This window comes from Aquila chrysaetos, chromosome 13, assembly GCF_900496995.4.
Source record: "Aquila chrysaetos chrysaetos chromosome 13, bAquChr1.4, whole genome shotgun sequence".
In the NCBI taxonomy this organism is placed as follows: Eukaryota; Metazoa; Chordata; class Aves; order Accipitriformes; family Accipitridae; genus Aquila; species Aquila chrysaetos.
Window position 1 is genome coordinate 18,097,008 of NC_044016.1, and position 22,394 is coordinate 18,119,401.

At 37.0% G+C, this 22,394-nt stretch overlaps 1 protein-coding gene across 2 annotated transcripts in view; it reads right to left on the minus strand.

Annotated features, from left to right (window-relative positions):
• The window catches only part of BABAM2 (BRISC and BRCA1 A complex member 2), a 184,097-nt gene that overhangs the window by 149,596 nt on the left and 12,107 nt on the right, over window positions 1-22,394 (minus strand). For both annotated transcript variants that reach the window (XM_030035410.2, XM_030035409.2), the window contains exon 3: window positions 12,045-12,121. In XM_030035410.2, coding sequence (XP_029891270.1) covers window positions 12,045-12,121 — 77 coding nt within the window. The remainder of the gene's footprint in view (window positions 1-12,044; window positions 12,122-22,394) is intronic.

Sequence of the window (22,394 nt, forward strand, 5' to 3'; positions counted from 1 at the left end):
TTCCTGAGGCACAGCTTCTTCCGCCAAGCAATGAAACATGAAATACATTATTGCTTCATATCTCAAATGGCAATTCAAACACTATTGAGGGTTGCCTCTAAACACCAAGTTAGAAAAGTGATCTTGTTTTAAAAAAGTACTACATTTAGATTGCTGTGTTTTGCATATTAAGTCAAAGTCAAACGCAAACTACTAAGATCAGGATTTTCAAAATACTGGAGCTTTTAAAACTTAGTAGCACTTACTCCCTCTTCTTGCCACTCACAACTCTTAGAAGTTCAATAGGAATCATTTCAGTTATCCAAATTCTGGCCAAGAGAAATGCAGTATTACACATTTAAATGGAGAGACTAAAATTAACTAAAAATATAAAACTTCATCACAGCTCGGCACTGAGTTCTCCTCTTGCCAGTGTCACAAGATATACAATTAATTACTGGTGTGACAGTTCAAAGAAATTTGGGTTATATTACTTCACTAGTAAACATACTTCAGAATTCATATAGGTCAAGAAGCAGTCATCCACATGTGAGCTCTTAAAAAACACCCACAATTCAAGGAAAAAAAAAAAAAGATATCTAGCATTACTTGTCTACCTCCCAATCACTCTTTCCTCTTTATAAAGGTATGAAAGAACAACTCCGAGCTTTTGCATAAAGCAGATTTGTGAGGTAGCAGGCATTAGAAGAAAGAAGTCAGTACCTACTATTTGTTACCACTTGTTTAAAATCTACACAGCAAAGTAAAACCAGTGTGGTATGCCTTATAAACAATTCTGTTCAGAGAAAGTTAAACCACTTTTTATTTTTTCCAAAAATTATGAATGCAGAACTAGAGAAAAGCATTAGCTGGACAAATCTTAAAGCATCACATCGCTGGCTCAGTGATGTCACCATCTCAAGACATTCAACATGACAGTTTTAATATCTAATATTCTGTAAACTTATCTTGGCTCTAGCTGGAAGCAAGGATGCCATAAAGATTAATTTGCAGAGAATGAGGGCTCATGACCAAGAAGCCAACGGCCAGTCTGGGATAGGTATGCTCTACAGTATCGCTCCAAATCATGAACTCACTAATCATGCGACTCAGTAGAGCAGTGTGGGCTTCTGCTGTCTGCATCCTACCTTCCTTTCTCTTTCTCAAATGTCAGGAACACGTGTTAAGTATGGGGTGCAGGAAAGAGCAGAGGTCTGCCACTTAAAATATCCAACACAGTCAACATAAAATCAATTTTTTATTTCATTTAAAAGAAGGACAAAACAGGCACCAATTCTTGACGAAACCACATAAAATTACAACAGGAAATGCACCTATATTATGTAAGAGAAAATAATTACTAGGCTGCCTAAACTGTAATACAGCAACGAAGAATTCAGAAAAGTTGATGTTTACTAGACTGGATAGTTCCTATGCCACCATAACTCAACCCTTTTCTTCATATTTACTACAATTAAAAAGTCATGTATGGCTCTTTACAACAACCTCACCAATTTCTATGTACAGAGCAGGCAACTCTTGAGGTTACGTGTTGAAGGAGATAGCACCTTAATACATTCTTTGACTGAGCTTTGCTTCATAGATAAAGAGGCGTTATGAATAACTTAGAACACAGCACAATGAAAAAGCCTGGCCTGTGACTTAGGTAGCCCAATGCTACTCTGAAGGAAAGAATTCTATCTGTGTTTTTGCCACGTTCTTAGGTGATGCTAAGTAGCTCATTTAACACACATTTTTCACATCCCAGTTGCTAGTTGCATGCTTTTCGTTCTCTGCATTCCAGCTTTAAAAGAGCTGACAAAACAGAGGACTCATAGCTACAGCTCAGCTCACTACAAGCTGCACTCCAACTACATAAATGCTACAAAGAGCCGCTTAGAATAAAAGAAGGATCAAAGTAACTGCATATTTTTTATGTTACACCTCCATGTTTGATTTAGTGAAAAACTATTACAGAACCTTACATCATGAGGTGGCTCCAAGACTCTGCTTAGAGTGACACTGGCAATAAACTGTATTCACCTCTGCAAGCTACACAGTAACAGATGAACCTCAGGAGAGCTGTGACAGTAGGTGCAATGTGAAGATTCAAGCAGGTGCAAACTTCCCCCCCCCCCCCCAGTGTTTTCAGTTCTACAGCAACATGAAGTGAAAAGAACTCACAGCACCTTCCAGAACATAATCATATACAGTGCTCAAGTATGACAGTAAATTAAAATTGGCATTATTAGTTTAACATGCTAGGTGGTAAACTTTTACAATTCAGGGTTCAGGTCAGCTGCATATCCCATGCAGTGATTCCTGCTCTGGGACCAGGGCCAACAGCTGGGGACGGTACCCTCTTTGACCACTCAGCTGTAATGTGTGGCCACACTGAGGTCAGCCACCTCATGGTTGCAGCTGGCCAAACCGATCTATTACCTCTCTCACATGCTCATAGTTCTTCTTTACTACCTTCCGTCACACCCCTTCTTCCACTGAATATTAGCGTCTTATCACTCCTTATCTACAGCGAGTGACCAACTGTGCAGAAATTTTGGTTTAAAAATTTTTCATGACCTACTGATATAAAAGAACTATTCAGTACAAGGTACAGAATCCAGAGTCAAAATTAATATTGTGATATTAATATTTTCTGTTACTACTACTTATAATTGCTATAACTGCTTCTAGTTAGTTGCCCAGGGTAAACATGCCACAAATCCAAATTCCCAAGTCCCTTTAGTAAAAGTCATTTTGAGACCAAATATATCAGCATTAAAGCCAATGTGTATCACAAGATTATTTTTCTCTATAGTATAGTCATTTTCCAAAAGGCTACATAGTACATGGCTGAAGGGTTCTCCAGGCTTCAAAATAAACAAAACTATTATTTCAGTGCCTGGTAATCAATCAGTCACAAAACACCAGTGCTGAGACAATACTCAAAACATTTTACAACCCTGCGGAACCTAAAAAATCATGCTGTTGTCCTGATTTTCTCACTAAACCAGAAACACATCATTTAATGAATCATTAACACTCTCCTTCCTACAGTACCATAGGTTTTTTAACAAATGTAAACCTTAATTTATTCTGCTACAATGAAACCTCACACAGGCTGGGTGACAATAAAGACAAAAAAGTTCACAACAAAATGGTGTTTCACTTCCATGTAAACAGTTAGAAAAGAGCAGTGCTTCTCTATCATCAGTGGTCTTCAGTTCATCAGTTAAATACAGCCTCTTACTAGCAAAGATGATAAGGTCTGACCTTAGAACAATTTTTTCATGTGTTCAAAAAGGAAAAAAAAAAAAAGCATCCCTCAGTTAAATATTCTATTAACTCTCACTTCTGCCATGAATCCAAAGACATTCATCTAGTTGCTAAAAGGAAAAAAAAAAGAACCTTTTTTTGAACCATATTAGACATTCACCCGGGTGACCCCTGGCCTCTGTAACTTTTCTGCTCCATCCTCTCCCCTTCCATTCTCTTATGGCTTGCTTAATTTACAATACTAGGGCAGAAAAAGTAACACCTTTGACTCTAGAGAGCTTAGGTACCAAGGAATGACTTTGCCCTATTTGCAACTATGAGCATGAGCTATATTTTCATAAATTATATAATTTCAACAAAAATACACCGTTACAAGTCTGACTAAAGACTAAGGGAATCAATCCTAAATCCAAGTTTTGTTCTTGTTACATGCCACAAACCAGAGAAATTAAAACTGTAGTTAAACAGTTTGCTTGGCAGGGCTATGACACATAAATAAAAATCACTTCTATACACTCAAATAAAAGGTATTTAAAGAATCACAATGGTCAACACAATAGCCAATCTGGTTTTACTTCACATAAATATTAATACTAGTCTCTGCAGTGAGCTTACAAAATACAAGGTGTTAAATATTTTGAATTACCAGCTACCAGTTTGTGCTGACCTAGACCTAGTAGATATATCCATTTATTTAATACTGACATGATACTACCTGTGGCTTACCCTCTGCAAATATAATTGTGCTGGGGCGAAAACATAAGATTTTTAACCAATAAAGCCATTTGGAAAATTATTGTGCTTAGAGTCTGAGAATGGTTACCATTTTAATTTTGAAAGCAAAACCACCAAAAAACCAATATAATCCTGCATTTTCTCCCCTTCTCGCCTAAATGAAACAAATAACCTTTTCCTTGCATCTCCAGCAAGAGAGTAAGTAATTTCTCATGTTCCAACTCTGTTTGCCCTTATTCCCTTGACAGAAGGCAAACCGTGTGGCATTCCGCAGCGCTACTGACCATGACCATTCCAGTGTAAGAACAATGCAAGCAAAACCTTCAGACACAACCATATTTATCTCATTTCTATAGATGTACTAGCCAATAATTCAGTGGAATTACATTTCCAATTAAATACTACTACAGAATTTAAAATTATTTCAATAAAGTTAAAGCCATGGAATCAACGATAAATTTAGAAGAAAAAGGATATTATACATCTTTTGCTTTTCATTATCCAAAAATATTACTTTCTCTTCCTCTTCTCTCCTAGGGCAAACAGAATTAAATTTTGAAATATTTTGCTTTACAGGATTTCAAAGGAAAAGTTAATATGCTCCCAATAGACAAAAAGATAGAAATATTAATACTTAAATCTATCATTTCTTTTAACACACACACACACACACACACACATATACTGTTCTTTTCTCATCTATCAAAATGCATAAGGAAGTCTAACAAAGCGGTAAGGATTGACTACAAGCAAGATAAGTGTAACTCTGAAACTGAGTATTTCTTAAATCCTTACAGTTGCTTTCCACTGGCCTATGCTACATACAGTTTTTCCTCTCCTGGTAACTTCATTTTTGGGGTATTTTTCCTTCTTTTTTTAAGCATACTGTAAATTTGGTAGTACTGAAAGATGTTGTACTGAGAGTGTCACAGCATTAACATTCCCGATTACCTAAGGGCGGCAACATATCAGTTAGCTTCCTAAACTCTACTTTTGAAAGGATATCTATATTCTTCAGCTTTTTCTGACCCCAAGAATTTCTAAGTCAGCACTAAGTACCTAGAATAAACATGTGTGTCCACTGCAGCCTGGAATTAGACCAGTCTGAATGGAATTCATCACATGAAGGAGATCAAGACATTCGGCTTTTAAGAAACAAATAAAAAATCCAAATGCAACTTGATCATGAAATGCATTCACAGCTAATAGAGAACAGTATTGATGCAAGTGACCAATCCTCTGTGCAGAATCATTTTTGGGAAATGAAGAAACTGCTGTTGTTGAATATTAAAAAGAAAAAGATAGTAAGGGGAATTATATTATCCATCTATTCAAAACGCTAACCTATCTCTTCTAGTAACCACACAAATTGTAGACTCAAAACACTGAGCAGTCCCCTCTATAAACAAATTCTTACCTGAACCAGCCATTGTTAATTGTCTTTACAGGTACAAAAAGAATCAGTTATTCGCTACGATCTGCAACCAAGATACTAAGTCAGGGTAGTCAGCAGTATGAAAGGATTTAAGTGAACTAAATGCAGACCTGCTGACTTGTTACTGGATTCCACCCTAAAGATTTTTGCTCTACAGGCTTTAAGTCAAATATAGTAATACACTACCTATAGAGCCTCTTATTAATTGGTTGGCAAGAAAGATACAGCTCCTGAAATGACAGTACAACTTTAGTAAATACAAAACTACTACTGGAAGAAGACACGGGTAATTCTATTTTTCCCGTGGTGCTGCTGCCGCCAGGCTATTCTTCTCTCAAGTAGAGAAGGATAATTAAACCTCAGAAGCTCCTCTTAAAATGATCTGTTGAAGCAGGACTTTTGCCCACAGGGGAGGACAGCTACCCTCAAATGGTGTGTGGGAATACTGTGGGACCTTTGCTCACCTGCCCATTATACTAAACCAAGTGTAGCTTCAACTTTTTACAGGTTGTTTAGTGGAAGTCAGAAATATTTCTGAAGCTTTGAGACATCTGGTAGCAAAAAGCCAGGATGCTTTTCAGCTTCATTTCTAACTTCACACGCGAATCAAGGTATCAGAGAAGGAAAGGCAGAAAGTTTAGTGAGATGCGTCAGGGCACATTTATGGCAGCTATGACACAAGGTTCTTCAGAGAGATCAGTGCCCTTTGGATCAGCAGCTGAAAAGGCCAAGCAAGATACCCTAGGGAACCTCAGAGTTAGACACCTATAGTTAGGCAAGTGAATCAAGTCCCACTTTTCCAATAAAAGAAAAAAGATATAGGAAGGATTTGCAGGATGGTTATTTGGTTCTTGGGCAAAGAGTTGCAGGTGTGTTTTGGTTTTTTTCCTTTAACTTCAACTGACAAATGCTGCTGTAGGAGAAGAAAAAAAAAAAAAAAAGAGATGTGTAAGACTCTGTACAGAAAGAGAAATTATGTTCTGTTGTAAAGTGGGCAAATCTGCAAAATGGAGTAAAAGTAAATGGGCTACAGCCGAAGCTGAACAAGAAGGCAGAGGGACAATCTTAGTTACTTGCACTTCTGTAGCCAGGCAACTGCTTTCTCAGAAATTTTAGTACTAGAATTGAAGAGGACAAAGATGAGAACACCAGGTAGTACATGAGAGGACAAGATATTGGTAGAAATTAAAGACAGGCAACACTGGAGAAGTTATAACAGAGACACTCAGTAGGTGAGGAAAGGAAAGGTAAAAGTTGAGGACAAATACATTCAAGCAAATGGACTGTAAACCATCACCAGTAACTGCAGCCCAAACAGGAGAAGAAAGGAAGAAAGAGCAAAGTAGGAAGGCACTATGGTAATACCAATGTGCAGGCCTAACCTAAAATCTTTTAAACCTCTAAGACCACAGTTGTACATAGATACTTGTAAGGTCAATTCTCTTGATGCAGAAATCCACTATTTAAGACTTATACCTGCAAAAACTTCTGTAATTAACTTGCTCAAAGGAAGTCCAGAACATGAGGAAAAGCATAAAAAAAAATCCCCAAACCACTCACATGAAAGTGATTATTTAAAAGGGGAAAATATTGTTGTAAACTTTGTATTCTAAGAAGAAATAAATATAATAAAAAGATTAGACTGATTCTCTCAACATTTCCCATTAGGCACGTTCATTAGATAACAAACAGGTTACCAAAGAAAGAAGATTCATTACTCCTGCCACATAAAGCAAGACTCAGCAAAACTTCAGAAAACATATTGCCCAGAAAAATCTTTGGTACTTTGCATGACCCAGCAAAAAGATACTTACCATATAGGTAATGATATCACCTAAGTATAATCTGAATTACAGCAACCAAAAAGTCCTTCCCATAAGAGCCTCAACTAAACCACAACAGATGCAAAATAACGTAAAGGTGCAGAGAAGACTGGCACACACATTGCAGGAACCTAGTTATGAGAATCTTGAATCTTACAATAACTTGTAAAAACACTTTTACAATTGTTGACTGGCACAATAAACAACTGTTTAGCAAACAAATTTGCAAAGCAGCCTTTAAAAAAGGGCAACAAGGAGGTCAGACTCTTCTCCATATTTATCATTTTGTTTCTAATTACTTCCTTGAAGTAGAAAGCCACAGGAAAACTACATGAACTTACTGAAAGAGTTCCATCACAGGAATAAAAGCAAATGAAATTCTGTACAGTATATTATGGGCAATATTCTTAGACTAATTAGGCAGCAAAACTGTAATTTCCTGCCTCTAAGGTCTGTAACTAAAATGAGTAAGAAACTAAGAAACAAAAATCAGAAGCAAAAAAAGAATAACTAAGCTTCAAACGAGACAAAAGAAATGTTCTTCGGGATCAAGGAAACCAAAGTGGTGGCAGTAGAACCCATAACTGTAATCCTCTCACATAAAAACAGTGAAAATCAGACAGAAGATGAAAATAGTAGAGTTCAAGAGGCCACAGAGAACAGTAGCATCGCAAGGGCAACACATTGTTTAATCACTGTGAAATTCCAGATGACAGCACTCAAGGACGGAGAGGGAGGGAGGCATCAGTGCCTGAAAAAGAAAATGTGAAGAGCACAGGCATAAAAACATAAGAGTCAGGCTCTCTTAGTAGCAAGCAGCAGTGAAAGCTTGAGTGAAAATAGAAAGTCAAACCCAAGATAATCCAGGGTTTGCTGAAACAAAATTGCAGTGACCAAGGAACTGATTCTTAATGGTGTATTTTAATTAATATTATTCAATAAAGACTATTACAGCTTATAACTCTGCTTATCCTGACAATTTCTACTGTGACATCTGCCTTGATGTTTTAGCAAGGAAGACCAATACGTCTGCAAGAGTTACAAAACGCTTCACCTCAAAATACACAAATACCTCTCCCAGAAAGGATAACAAACTTTGCCCAGCAGATACAGCTGTCCAGTTAGCAATAAAGGACAGCTCTGCATACCAGAGTGCTTAGAATAAATTTTGTACTTGGAACACAGATTCAACCTCTTACAGGGTATTACAGACAGTCTTCTTGGAGTTAAAAGTCCTATTAAGAGCTTTGAAAAATTCAAACATAAAGCAAAGCACTGAGTTTAATATACCAGCACTGAGTGCTAGATGAACTAATAAAAACAATACAGCTGTCTCAGATTTTAATTGATAGTCTAGTAAGAGTAAGCTCAAGTTCTCCAACCATTTCTGGCCATGAAAACACAAAATTTATGGTTTCCCTTACAGAAGAAAATAAAGTAAAAGTGTCTCTCTGAAAGCACCATTTAAAAATTTCTGAAGTGTGATGGAAGAAAATTAGTATGACAAACAAATTTATCTCCAACACTGACACAATATTTTCTCCAACATAAAATTGTGGGTATCTCCAATGTTCCCAGCTGGAGCTGAGTAAATGTTCAGTGTAACATTCCAGCAGCTCAGAATACATGCAAGAATTAAAGGTGAACGTGACATCTGAAAAAAAAAATTATTAAATAGCTAACTGGATCTCAAGAAAATGTATTAAAATTACCAACAAGCCATTCTTAACTCACAGGATGTTTGATCTTACTGAAGCTAACAAAACAATTATTTTACACTACAGGTAATCAGCCACTGCATTGCCTGCAAGTACACTTTCCCGTTTTTCAAAATACAGTGAAACTTCCTGGTCTTTTGGAAAACAGGACTGTGACTATGCAGTTATACTTCTCTAAACTAGCATACCAACAGTTTTCAACACAGTAGGATTCATACTAGGGTATTTGTGCAGTGGCAGCGGTTATGATTGATGATATGCAAAGATCTGATCTGTTGCAAAGAGGATGTAACACAAACCACAAAGGAACTACACACTTCAGCCTGTATTTGGGCACCACATAATGAAGACCTACACTGGAGATCCTGAACATTTTCAGCCATCTTTTTATTCTGGCAGATTTCGCAACTTTCCTTTGCAGAAATATTCTGCCCTTGAAAGATAACATATCTAGCAACAGCCTACAACAAAGTATCTACAAATCTCTGGTTGCACACCATGGCCGTCTTGCCCTGCCATCATTATAGATCTAAACACAAAATTATTAAAGCTTTCTTGAATCTGCTCACATTACTATCTATTCTACATGCTGTGAGACTACATGTAATGCTGAAATGTGGAGGATTATTATTACTTGAATTCACTGCTATTATTAGGTACCTCTGGAAAAGATACACTTGTTTAAACCACTTTCAGTTGGTCATATTAAAATATACAGCATGGTTAAATTGTATGGTTTGGGTTTTGCAAAGGTGGAAAACAGCACTAGCATTATAGTTTGGGTTTTTTTAATTGCTTACGTGATACTCAAAAATCTATGAACGGGGCGAGGGGGGCTGATTTCTCAATATTGAAGTTTAACGCATAGTCCATAATCATATTTCTAGATACTTTAACTGGACTACAGTAATTTAGTGTATTAGTGTAGTCTGTATGCCTATGTCCTTGCACATGGGCATTTTAATCTACTAATTTTCCTTTATGAATCAGGAGCAATTCTAGCCTCTACTTAAAAACAAGACTTAAAGCTCTCAGAATGTAATAACAGGGCCCTATATGGTGACAAATGAGAGAGTTACTACAGTCCCATAGAAAATATGATTCCATTCTCTAGAGCAACATCATCCAATTAAGCTTCTTTTTGCTGCATCTTGATCGTAGCCATCAAACAAGTCTCAGATAGAATCTAGTACACATTGCAGGACACATCAAGACTCAATAGATTGAGTCTGCTACACAATATTACAATTTAAAAAAAAAAGTTTAAATAAGGGCAAAAAAAAAATCTACTTGGTAGGGCAGCTGGCTTCATGTAATAGAACCATTACTTACTGAAAATTCTGAATAAATGCATAGCCACATCTTTTTTTCTTTTTTTTCTTAAAATAATTGCCAGCTAGGACTTACTCCATTTTTATCTTTTGGAAAAGAATTTAGTAAGGCTCTTGAGCCATGATTTCATACTTTCAGAATAGTTAAAATAGGCTCATGTATCAGTCTACTATGACCACCTCCTCTCTCGAACACATGAGCAAACTTCCAAACCAATTTCTGGGAATGACAACTTTCCTTATAGGTGCCAAATGGAAGCCTTAAAATACTTCTAATGGTAAGAAGTTTAATTGTGTTGACTTCTGTTCATAAAGGAGAAGGCCTTCCAGTGCACTACATTATGACAAGAAAAACTACTACAGAAGGAATACAACTAAATGGATACTATCAAAGCAGTGTGTGTTTTAAATGTTTAACATTTCTGCTCACACTAAGTAATTGCTCCTCCAGACAGCATATTTTCACAGACTCACAGTATAGTTGAGGTTGGACAGCACCTCTGGAGACTGCCTAGTCCAATCCCTCAGCTCAGAGCAGAGTCAACAAGAGCAGATTACCAACGGTCATGTCCATTTGGGTTTTGAGTATCTCCAAGGATAAAGATATACAAGCTACAGAAGCTCTGAGCGCAACCTGGTCCACTGTTAGACCATACTTGCAAAAAAGTTTTTTATTACATGTAAATGGAATTTTCTGTATTTCAGTTTGTGACCATTTCCCTTCAGTGACCACCACTGAGAAGAGCCTGGCTCTATCTTCTTCATTCCCCTCCATCAGGTATTTATACACATTGGTAAGATTTCCCCTGAGCCTTCTCTTCTTGAGAAGCCCCAGCCCTCTTGGCCTCTCCTTGTACAACAGATGCTCCAGTCTCTCAATCATCTTTGTGGTCTTTTGCTGCACTCATTCCAATAAGTCCATGCCTTTCTGGTACTAGGTAGACCAGAACTGGACACAGTACTCCAGATGTGGTTTCACCAGGGCTGCCCAAAATCTAAAACTGCCAAGCTTTAAATTTTACTTTATCTGAAATTCTTCATCCTCTCTTGTATTTCAGTTGTTAGAGATACAAAAAAACAATACAACTTTACCATTTTTCAGCAACTCAAGTGTTTAGGAAACTGTTTTTTACCTTCTAAAAACATACAAAAGCAGATTTTATTTTAACCCTTTGAAACAAAACACAAAATAATTGATGAGTGGGAAAATGAGCCAGCTATCTACAGATTCTCCAAGGGTAAGAAGTATTTAACCACACCAAAAAATCAGAAAAACCAAAGTCACATTTCTCTAATCTGGTCAATTATACCAGTTAATTGTTTAGAGATACCTAGTAAAATAACAGACTGACTTCTTTTATTGGAGCTTAATAAAGAATTCTTCCTAAAAGAGAAAGAAACAACACAAAGCATATACAAATCATAAGTGAGTCTAAAAATGGTTATGAGATTGTCTTAGACATAACATTTTATTAGAAATACTGAGGCGGGGGGAGGACGTGGCAGTGGGGGTTACTTTTGGCTTTTAGGACTCATTTTCAAATCTGTAACGTCAAGGAAGGCTGTAAACTTATCTTAAAAATTAGATATTCTTAAAGCTGCATGTTCTTAGAGCTGAAGCTTTAAGAAAAAACAACATACAGAAGTATCTCGATACTCATTAAATTAGTTAGACACACTGGAAAACAGTGCGATACAGAACACTGAAAGAAAGGCCAAGATGCAATAGCAATAGTTTTTAACTTACATTTGAGTGTTTCTCCAGCATACGGGATATGTAGCTTAAACCGGTCACAGCTAGGTCCAGGGGTCAAGGATGTACAGCTAAAAATGAAGGTAAGAGAAGAATGTGCTAAGCAGTTACAGATGGTAGCAGACGCTAACATTATTCTACAGGGTACAAATGACTGACATAGTAAAGATGATGTGAATACTAGAAATACTCATCCTTATGATTCTGGGAAAGGAGAAAAGGTGGGAAAGATGCAGGAGGCCCATTCTCTTTTGATTAGCAGTTCTCACAACAGCGTAAGAAACTTTAGGATCTGTGCCAACTACCTTCTTTACCATTTTAACACAGAAAATATACACACAAAATGCCATGGTTTGAGTGTGTTATTAGAATAATATCAATTAGTCAGTCGAAGCCATCAAATTCTCTACTTTGTATAGAATTTTGCAGGTCACAACCCTTTACCTGTGCCACAGTAACACGGCTACATGCTCCCTATCCCTGGCATCCAGATACCTGGGATGAATCTTAGTTTTAACACACCAATATTTAGTCATTTTTACCTATTTTAACTTTTAATTTTTCCCTTGTGGAAAAGTCTCACAGTAAGCCTCCAGGTGAGCAAGTTTCAGAACCAGGTATTTGAGGTTATGACAACTGAGCATGTATGTTCATGATCTGTGACTATTTCCTGTCTCCTGTTTATCTGGAACATCAATTACAACAGCAGTTGGGTCTCATGGTGATGAACTAGCATTTTATGAACACAAAAGTCACTGAAAAACTGTTTAGTGTCTAGGCCAGAGATGACCAACTTTTTCACACTTTTTAAGTCATGTACTAAAATCTTTGCATAACTACCAAAAATCTCAGTTGCAAAAGGCGAAACAGCAACACAAATTGTTTCACTGGCAGGAATGGTCCCTGGAGCTCTCACCACTGTGGGCTGGTGGGCATATGACAGGTCCCAATAGCAAAAATACTGGAAACCCTTAGCAGTTCATTGCTTTCTGTATTTAGGGAACCTGATAGCCAAGAAGACTTCTTGCCAGCCTAATATCATTGAGAATTGTTTATAGCCCCAGCACAAGAGCTATGTTTGGTGCAAGCCACTTAAAGCTCAAAGCTAACTGGCCAACTCTACACAAAACAAACAGTGAAAAGAAGGTAGACAAAGGTAGAATAACTTGCCTCATATATCAGATCACTGGTAGAGCTCTAATACAAACCACTGACAATATAATGAAACAAAAGACATGTTTACTGGGCCATACACAGCCAAAATCAAAAAGATGGGTAGGCCAGGAAGTACAAAAATTCTGATCCTAACTTATCAGAAACAACACGGTAACTTCTGCAACTCGAGCTGTCTTACCACAGAAGAGGCATCAGGGCAAATGGGGCAATGTTAATTCTCACTAACATACTCAAAATGCTTCAGAGAGCCATTTCTCAGATGCTGGCTCTACTGCCTCTTTTCTCTTTACACTTGCAAGTTAAGGAGATCACGTGCACTAACTTCAGATTGTTTTTATTCAGTGAGCTACATTTACTATTTAATCAAGTATGTGCCCACACGTAGCTTCATCAAAAAGAAGCAACCACAGAACTACAGATCAATTAACTGAAATGAAGTTTCCACACAAATACTAGAAAACATAAGCAAACCACTTGTGTGCACCTAGAATCTAACACAGATGCAATTAACAGCCTACATCGATTCAACAAGAATACACGACATTTTTTCACTATCATTACAGAAATTAGATAACTGTCCTTGCAAATAAAAGGGAAGCAACAGATGTCCTATCTTCACTTTGGAAAGGTTTTTGCAGTGTTTTGTGAGAGCACCATGCAAAACAATCTACAGAAACATAATTTAGATACAACTGCTATCAGATGTGTGCAGAGCTAACTGGAAAGCAAGTTTCAAAAAAGATTAGTTCACATCTTGCTTCATCCAGGAAGAATGCACTGACTGTGTTTTCTTCTGGTAGAATACGACTTTGCATTTCATTGAAAGACTTACGATGGAAAGGAGATGATGTTTATTAAATCTGATGATGAAGCCAACATGAAAGGGAATGCAGCATGCTCGACAACAGGACCAGAGCTGAAAAATACTTTGATTTAATGATCTGTACTACTTCTTTTTGAACTACATCTAGATAGGGCTTAGCAAGAACAGTAAGCATCATCACCCTCACTGGGAGTAAAATCAGTTTGAGAATATGAAAGATTGGAGCTCCAGTGCAACAGAAACAAGAGAATATATTTTTTTCAAAGATGTGTTGTTTTAGTAGGTGAGAACAGCAAAATAGGAGTGCCCATTCTTAGGGTGTTTTAATGGCTGTGGATGAATTTAACAGCTTTAGATATGAAAGTATTATCATCTACTTTCAAGTCATTTCTAAGGCTTACATCACATCTAAGGCCAATTCTAGGAAGCATACAAAAAAAGAAGGCAACACAAAAAAAATCCTTTGCAAGTTACAAAATATCTCTGCAACATCAGTTAATATCTAATGGAACTTTCTTTCAAAGTATCACAGGTCACAGTCTGAGGCACATTTCTCAAATACCATCCAAATAACATTGTTGTTAGCTTTCCAACAGCCACAAAAATTTCTGATGCTGCAAATACCCTACAATCTTTTCTTTTAGCACAATGGTTCATTTTGAAATACTTAAGGAACGTATAATATTCTTTAACATTAAAATGAAAGCCTGATTTAATGGTAAATGTCCCTAAAAACAACACCAAGTACTTTCTCTAGATTATTATACTCCACTAGAGATGTTTTTAATTTTACTGGTCTAGAAGTGATGGAAAGTGACAATATACACAGTGGTTTGGGGTGGGGGTGTGGTCCAAATTACTCCGGCTAGGCAGTGCAAGAGACTTCAATAACTGCAATAGGCTGAGCAACCAAGCAAAAATCTTACATACATCCATTTGAAAGGAGGCAGTTAGTTTTTAGTGTAAACAGTAAAAGAACAAAATTCCTAAGGCAAATCAAAACTTTAGTACATCTAGCAGTCTATGTCTGACCTTATTTCAACAGAAAGCCACAGGTAATGGCCTGCCTATGGACACCTCCTGCTTGAATTTCCTTAACACACAGAACCTCTCATAATTACAAACATGCCCCACCGAGAAGCTTGGCTTCTATCATCTCCAAAATGTAAGATTTTACATTTACCGGTCCTTTTACTTAACGTGGCCCACACGAAAGTCACACTAAAAAGGAAAGACTTGCAACAAGGTCTTTTAAAGATTATTTGTTGTCCTGTCTTCACAAGGAATTGACAGAACAGTAATACCTGGTGTTGAAAATTAATTTCAGAAGCTGACTCCATCTCATGATGACTTGTTGTGCTATCTCCCTTTTTATTCACAGAAAAACATTACACTGGTTTGCATATCTTGACCTAAATAGTCAATATTTTACATAGGAAAGCCATGGAAGCAAGAATTAATGCTTTGATGCTCAGAGCAGTGCTATGAATTAGTCTTAATAAGATGATTAATGCTATACCACAAGATCTCCCACAATGGTTTCCCTACTAAAATATCAAAGAATCATCAACTTCATAAGTTTCCAGGACAAAGGAATATCCTTGAATGTATCGCTTAAAGCCATGCTGCCCTATTCAAAGGACCTGTGCTGTGACCTACAGCTGGAATCTGGTAGATGGAATCAAGTAGGCAAGAAACCACAGCTGAATACAAACCTTTCTCTCTCTCAGATTTTAGCTAAGTTCCTTGAGCAAATACAGCAGGTTAAATTTGAGTTGAGGTACTTTACATCCTTATGAAATACGTATTCCAAGGAGGAGACAAGTAGAACATTCTTTTGTTGAGTGTTTGATGCATCTTACAGGTGGGATAGTCTGTGACCTGTTTGGAAAAGCTTTCTTTCACAGTAAATAAAACACAGATAAATGAAACCAGTTCTTATTCAAAGAAAAAGTCACTGTCAGCACCAGATGCTCAGTTAGAAGTGTTCAGAATCCTTTACCAGTCACAAAAGGAAACAAGAAAGATTATCCAAGAGAAAAAAGAGCAACGAAAAAAAAAATCTGGAAAGTCACTCAGATTTGCTGCTTGGAATAAGGTATCAGCCTATAATGATAGGTGTAGTAGAAAGTATTTTTCTGCAAAATTAATCCTTCTTCCAGGAGTATTCTAAAAACCTCTAGAAAGGCAGTTCTAGTTGAGCTTAACATCAAGGTTTGCTCTTATACCAATGTATTTCTAATTGACTATTCTGTTGAATTAACTCTTGTTCTGTTTTAAGCTAAAAAAAAAAAAAAAACAACCAAACCAAAAAACAAAAAACTTCCTTTTCTTCTGAGCCACTTTGATATTTTACAGGATTGGAGCCATGATGATAAGCAAGACTGTGATAACCGTAGATTTAAACATGGTCTTCTCATCAACTAGTCTTCTACAACCATCACTTGAACGTATTCTCAAGACAAGCAGTTTTAAATTATTTGGTCTCTTGTAAGATCTTATCCAAAAATAAGTTCTGTGCCAGCTGAAAGGGTCACAACAAAACAAGAGCCCAAGCATTTACCACCTTAAACCTTCAAGTCTGGAGATGAGTGGTTATTTTATCCAAAGAATTTAAAAAAAAAACCAAAACCACCAACATCCCCCAAACCCACCTGTTTATATCCCAAAATTCTAGTCTAAGACTCATTTTTTATACCACTCCTAAAAATCTACTGCTTAGAACCATATAAATCCATAGCAAACATTCAGAAATGCCAACAGAAGTACAATAGCTCTACTGAAAAATAAACAATCTCCTTTTTATTTCTTCTTTTTTAATTTGTGGTAAAAGTGAATGCCCCAATATTCATGTCAGATTTATTTGACGACTATCAAATTTCTTGATTAAAAAAAGTATGCAATGTGTTTAGTCATTCTTCCTCCTTAGTCATACAGAAGCTTTACCACCTTTACTACCTGAAGACAAATCATCAGTGAATTTCACTGTAGAATAGCAAAGAAAAATTAGACTAAGAATTTTAGCCTCTTGTCATGGTTTAACACCAGCCAGCAACTACAGCACCACACAGCTGCTCATTCACTTCCCCCCCACCCAGGGGGATGGGGGAGAGAATTGGCGAAAAAAAAGGTAAAACTCGTGGGTTGAGATAAGAACAGTTTAATAGAACAGAAATGAAGAAAATAATAATGATAATGACAGCAATAATAAAATGACAAGAATAACAATAAAAGAATATACAAAACAAGTGATGCACAATGCAATTGGTCACCACTTGCCGACCAATGCCCAGTTATTTCCTGAGCAGCGATACCCACCCCACCACCAGCTCCCCCCAGTTTAGATATTGGGCATGACATCACATGGTATGGAATATCCCTTTGGCCAGTCTGGGTCAGCTTTCCTGGCTGTGTCCCCTCCCAACTTCTTGTGCCCCTCCAGCCTTCTTGACGGCTGGGCATGAAAAGCTTAAAAATCCTTGACTTAGTCTAAACACTACTTAGCAACAACTGAAAACATCAGTGTGTTATCAACATTCTTCTCATACTGAATCCAAATCATAACACTATACCAGCTACTAGAAAGAAAATTAACTCTATCCCAGCCGAAAGCAGGACACCTCCATAATCTCAGGAAGTTAATATTGAGACTGCCTAACCTGAATAGTCAAAGATGCAAAAGCTTCTTTAAGCATCATGATGCTTAAGCTGCTACACTTGTGGTTCTTGAGGTTCAGTACTTTCCAGATAACAGATAACTTTTTTTGTTCACCAGGCTGTAAAAGCCAAGAAAGCTTCACAGAGCATTAGGGATACCCTGATAGAGAACACTGCTAAAAAACAACACATACACAAATAAAAAGAGCAACACCACAAAGTTCTGACCGCTGGCTGTATTCCCAACCCTTCCCAGCTCTAATATATCCAGTATATGTTTCTAATTACTCCTATATATGTCTCATAAAGATACTGTTAATGAAAAAGGAGGTCAAGTTCCCTTCATAATGCAAGAGGCTAAAGAAGAAAATTAGTATTATTTTAGTAATGATGAGACACAATTTAGTCAGGGGTTTAGAGGCTGAAGGTTTTGTCAGCAAAAGTCAAATATAATTCAGAGGCAAAGACAGGTAAATCCCTTTTTAGTAATAAGGGGCAGCAAACTCAAAACTCCACCCAAAACTCTTATTGTGGCATTTGCTAAAAAAAAAAACACCTTAATGTTAAATTCAAGTAGAACAGCTTTTGTCCATGCCTTTAGATTCTTCTTTCGTCCCATTTCTGTAGATGGAAATCTGCTCCAGTGTTCCTTGAAGACACAATATTTCATCCCATTTAAGAATTAATTGCAGAATTCACAACAGATGGGTAAGTCATCTACAGAGGCATAAAGAATAATTAAAGTGTATGGAGGGGGGAGGAGAGTGGAAGGCAGGCCAGCAGGTGACAGGTTTTTTGCAAGGATCAGGAAACAGAAAAATGGTGAAAAAATCACATTTTAGACAGCTGACTGATGGTGAAAACTTGTATCATACTGCAGCTCCCAGCAACAGTGCACAAAGCTTTACAGGCTCCCATAGGCCTGCAAATACACAAGAAGAGTATTGAGCAGCTGCTACTGAAAACCAACAGAACCAAACAAAATTCTGTCAATCAGACAAAATTTGAACTGGGAGGGACAGTCTAGTCAACCAATTTTCATCTTCAGTTCCCCTTTTTTATACAAACATATGTATTATACATATGAGAGAGAGAGACTTGCACTTAAAAGATAAAGACACACACCACTGCTTTGGGGAAATAAAAATCCAGTTACATTTAGAGTGATCACTAATTACATACATATTTTAATTAAAATTTTAAAATCTGAAAGCCAATTGATAATTATTCCAAAGAACTTTGCAACAGATAAAACCACTGTTTTCATAAAACTCATTTGTACCCTAACTGGCTTCTTCAAACTTAGTCTAAAATTAAGCTATACACAAAGACTACTTTTGGTATTGCAATACGGATAACGATGATGTTTTTGAATCCTGTTGGTATGGATGATATTCCATAATTGCAACAGCATTTCAATCCATAGTTATCAACTGGGAAATTCCAAAGTGTCTCCAGATATGTCAACTAGATTCCCAACAAAACCTTCATCTACTGTAAGTGTTGTTCTTCCTTTACGTACATATTTATGTTCTCTTGTATGAAGTTCATCATACTAATCTATACTTTTAGAAAGAAGTGGGATGCTAGGCAGAACACATACCCTAGGAAAACAACCCCTTGCTTCTCTTCTGCACCAATAGGCAGATTTGCTTCTTTTAATAAGTGAAGTTCAAATAATTATTTAAAATTAATTCAGCTGCCAGCAACCTGCTTTCACTAGAAACACTATACAAAAGCATCTAATGACTACTGTCATTAGTAAAACAAATACAGCAGCTGTATGTTAAAAGAAAATGTAGATTTACTTAATATGAGTGAGAGTTTGCCAAAGCAGATGTTGCAGGTGGGAAGAGCTCTGGGCCTGCTTCTAGAACTACAAATCTTCACATCTGTCCCGATCTTGTGGCAGGTGTCCTGCAATCTCCCAACGTACAGCTGCCTCTGCTGGAGGCAGACATCCAGCCTCTACGAGGGAAACTGAGGAAGCACACATATATGTATTCTGAAATCATCTCAGAGAACTTCTACACTAAATGAAAGCCCATACAAACCCCACATGATTGTGAGGGGGTTTTTTAGCATCACTAACTCCCTGTTCATTTAGCCTAGGAAGGCTGATTTTAGAACTGCTCTTTTCCAGTCACAATAGTAGAATGGGTTGGAAAGGGCCACCACAAAAAGGAATAGAAAGACAGAGCTGATAATCAGGACCACATCTAACACACCTGCAAGTGTACTTGAAAAAACAGCTCTGAAGAACATATTATCTCAAACGTTTCCATTCGTAAAATACCTACGGTTTAGGGTGGGAGCTCATTATTGGGTCTCGAGAGCTAATTATGATACAAATTAAGAAAGATAATTAACAACTGACAAAGGAAAGTTTTCAGCAAAACATGCTTTACAAACATGCTTTAGATGCTTCAGAAACATCTTTTATAATCAAACTGATTACCTTTGTAAGCAAGTTTTTACACATAGAGGTAATTGCCTTTAACTCCCTTTAAAAACTACACATGGTGCAAATACTCCTCAAAAGAATAAAATAGAAACAGAAAATGGAAATTTTAATGAAGGAGTGATTGAAAAATGAACAGAAACAAGAAAATTGCAATGGGATAACACTCATAATGCACACTCCAGTAGACTATGTTTTGGTAAATAAACTAGTGAATTCACAGTATCATAAACTACCTTTCTGTCACATGTTCAGGCAAGGAAAAGGCACTACTTCATTACACTGTAAGACCAGCTGTACCCCAAATCCTTGGAACTCATAAGCAAAGTTTTAGAGAAGAGTATGAGGGAGTGGCAGATGCACGCTTTGGATTTACTTCATCTCCTTTCCCTCCTGTCAGATTCAAGGCCCTGTTTCATATTTTCACAACTGCCATTTCATTATGTATTACTTCGTAATGAGTTAGAACCTAATAATGTCTCAATCACAAAGATTGAATTCTAATGTGAATTCAATTTCTGAAGAAAGAAGAAAAAAAAAAATCAGACAAGGCACATTTTTGCTTTTACATTACGCTAACAGAGAACCATTCTTCACCAAGTATGAAATTACAGTCTACCACCTGGAGTTTCAGATCCTTTCAGTGTTCACAGAAAGAGCATATTCATACAGAAAGCCACAAAAGCTAAGCTACTATAACTGTAAGTTTAATAAGCCATTTCCACAAAAGCTAAGCTACTATAACCATAAGTTTAATAAGCCATTTCGCATTGCTCCCAATACTGCCTGTAGTAGCCATAAGGACTCCCAACCTATTTTCTAAGTAATTTATTTCACACCATAGATCTGTTTAGTTTATTGGAAAATGCAATGAATTGTTATCAGGAACAAAACATAAGGACTAAAAGCATAGTCCATGTTTATATTTTTCCCTTTTAACAAACTAACTAAACAATATTAGGAGGGGTCCAGTGATGCTATGTCTTTTCACATCTTCTTTTAAAGTTTTCTTCTAATTGCAGATTTTTAGAGCTTTCTGCTTATGGAACTCTAATTATTTTATTTCCTCTCAGAAGAAATTTATGTTAATACAACCGCCATGAATTCAGTTCTTTGGATATGAAAATTAGACCAAGCAAGGATCACCACATTTTAAACATAACTCCATAGCTTTCAGTTGCACGTCCATTCAAAAGGGTAACTTCAAATTGTGTATATCATATAAAATACTACAGAACGGGAGACACAGCAGAAAGCCTATAAAAAGATGACACCCAAATAAAAATATCAGTAGTTCTCCTATTTCTAGCATTATTTTAGATTAATTACAATATTAAAGATATGCAATAGACTAAAAAGACAGGAAAATCCTAATTATATACAAAATTACAACAGATCACCCCGTAGAACTGCACCTGCAGAAAGCAAGCCCCACATAGCTGCACATCACATTTTCTCCAGCAAGTCTGGCTCAAGAACCTCTCACCTCTCTTTGTCTTTAACTTCTCATTCTCACATTAATTCCCACAGTTGTGCTAATACTATTTTCAATGCTACACCATAAAGCATAAAATTAGTCATCACTTTCCCCATGGTCACATCTAACTATACCTAAAGAAAGCACTTCCATGCACCCTCTTCTTGGAGACAGTCAAAAAATCCTCTTCTCCCCTGCAAATACTTGTTCTTGCCTTCACAATCCAGTTTACTGTTTTCTCCCAGCATTGCAGTAGGAGCTAGACCTGGCTCATCCCCTAGTAGCCTCACAGGCACAGAAGAACAAATAGGACCTCCTGCAAGGACAAGACTACTTACAAGCAGTCAACTTTTGATCCCAGTGAAAAGAGAGCCCAGTCTACCCAAAGGTCCTATTAACTTTGAGTCCCCAACCCACTACAAATGCCTTGACCTGTCTTTATACCACTTCCAACACCTCGCCTACACCCTCAAGTTCTCCCTCCTGCATCTATCTAATAAAACTGAATTTTGCCTATGTGCAACAGGTTAAAACTAAACCATAAAAAGTCACGTGGAAGATATTATACCACTTGAAGTCTCCAAGGACTTTTGGAGTCTCCAAGACTCCATTCCTTTTAAGTGTCTTCATTGCCTGTAAATGGCTTGCAGTTGGCCTGAAATCATATCACTTTTATAGGGTTTAAGTTAAGGCTTAAGACTAAGATTCATGGCAGCCTGAAAAACAGGACAGACAGTCAACTATCTATTA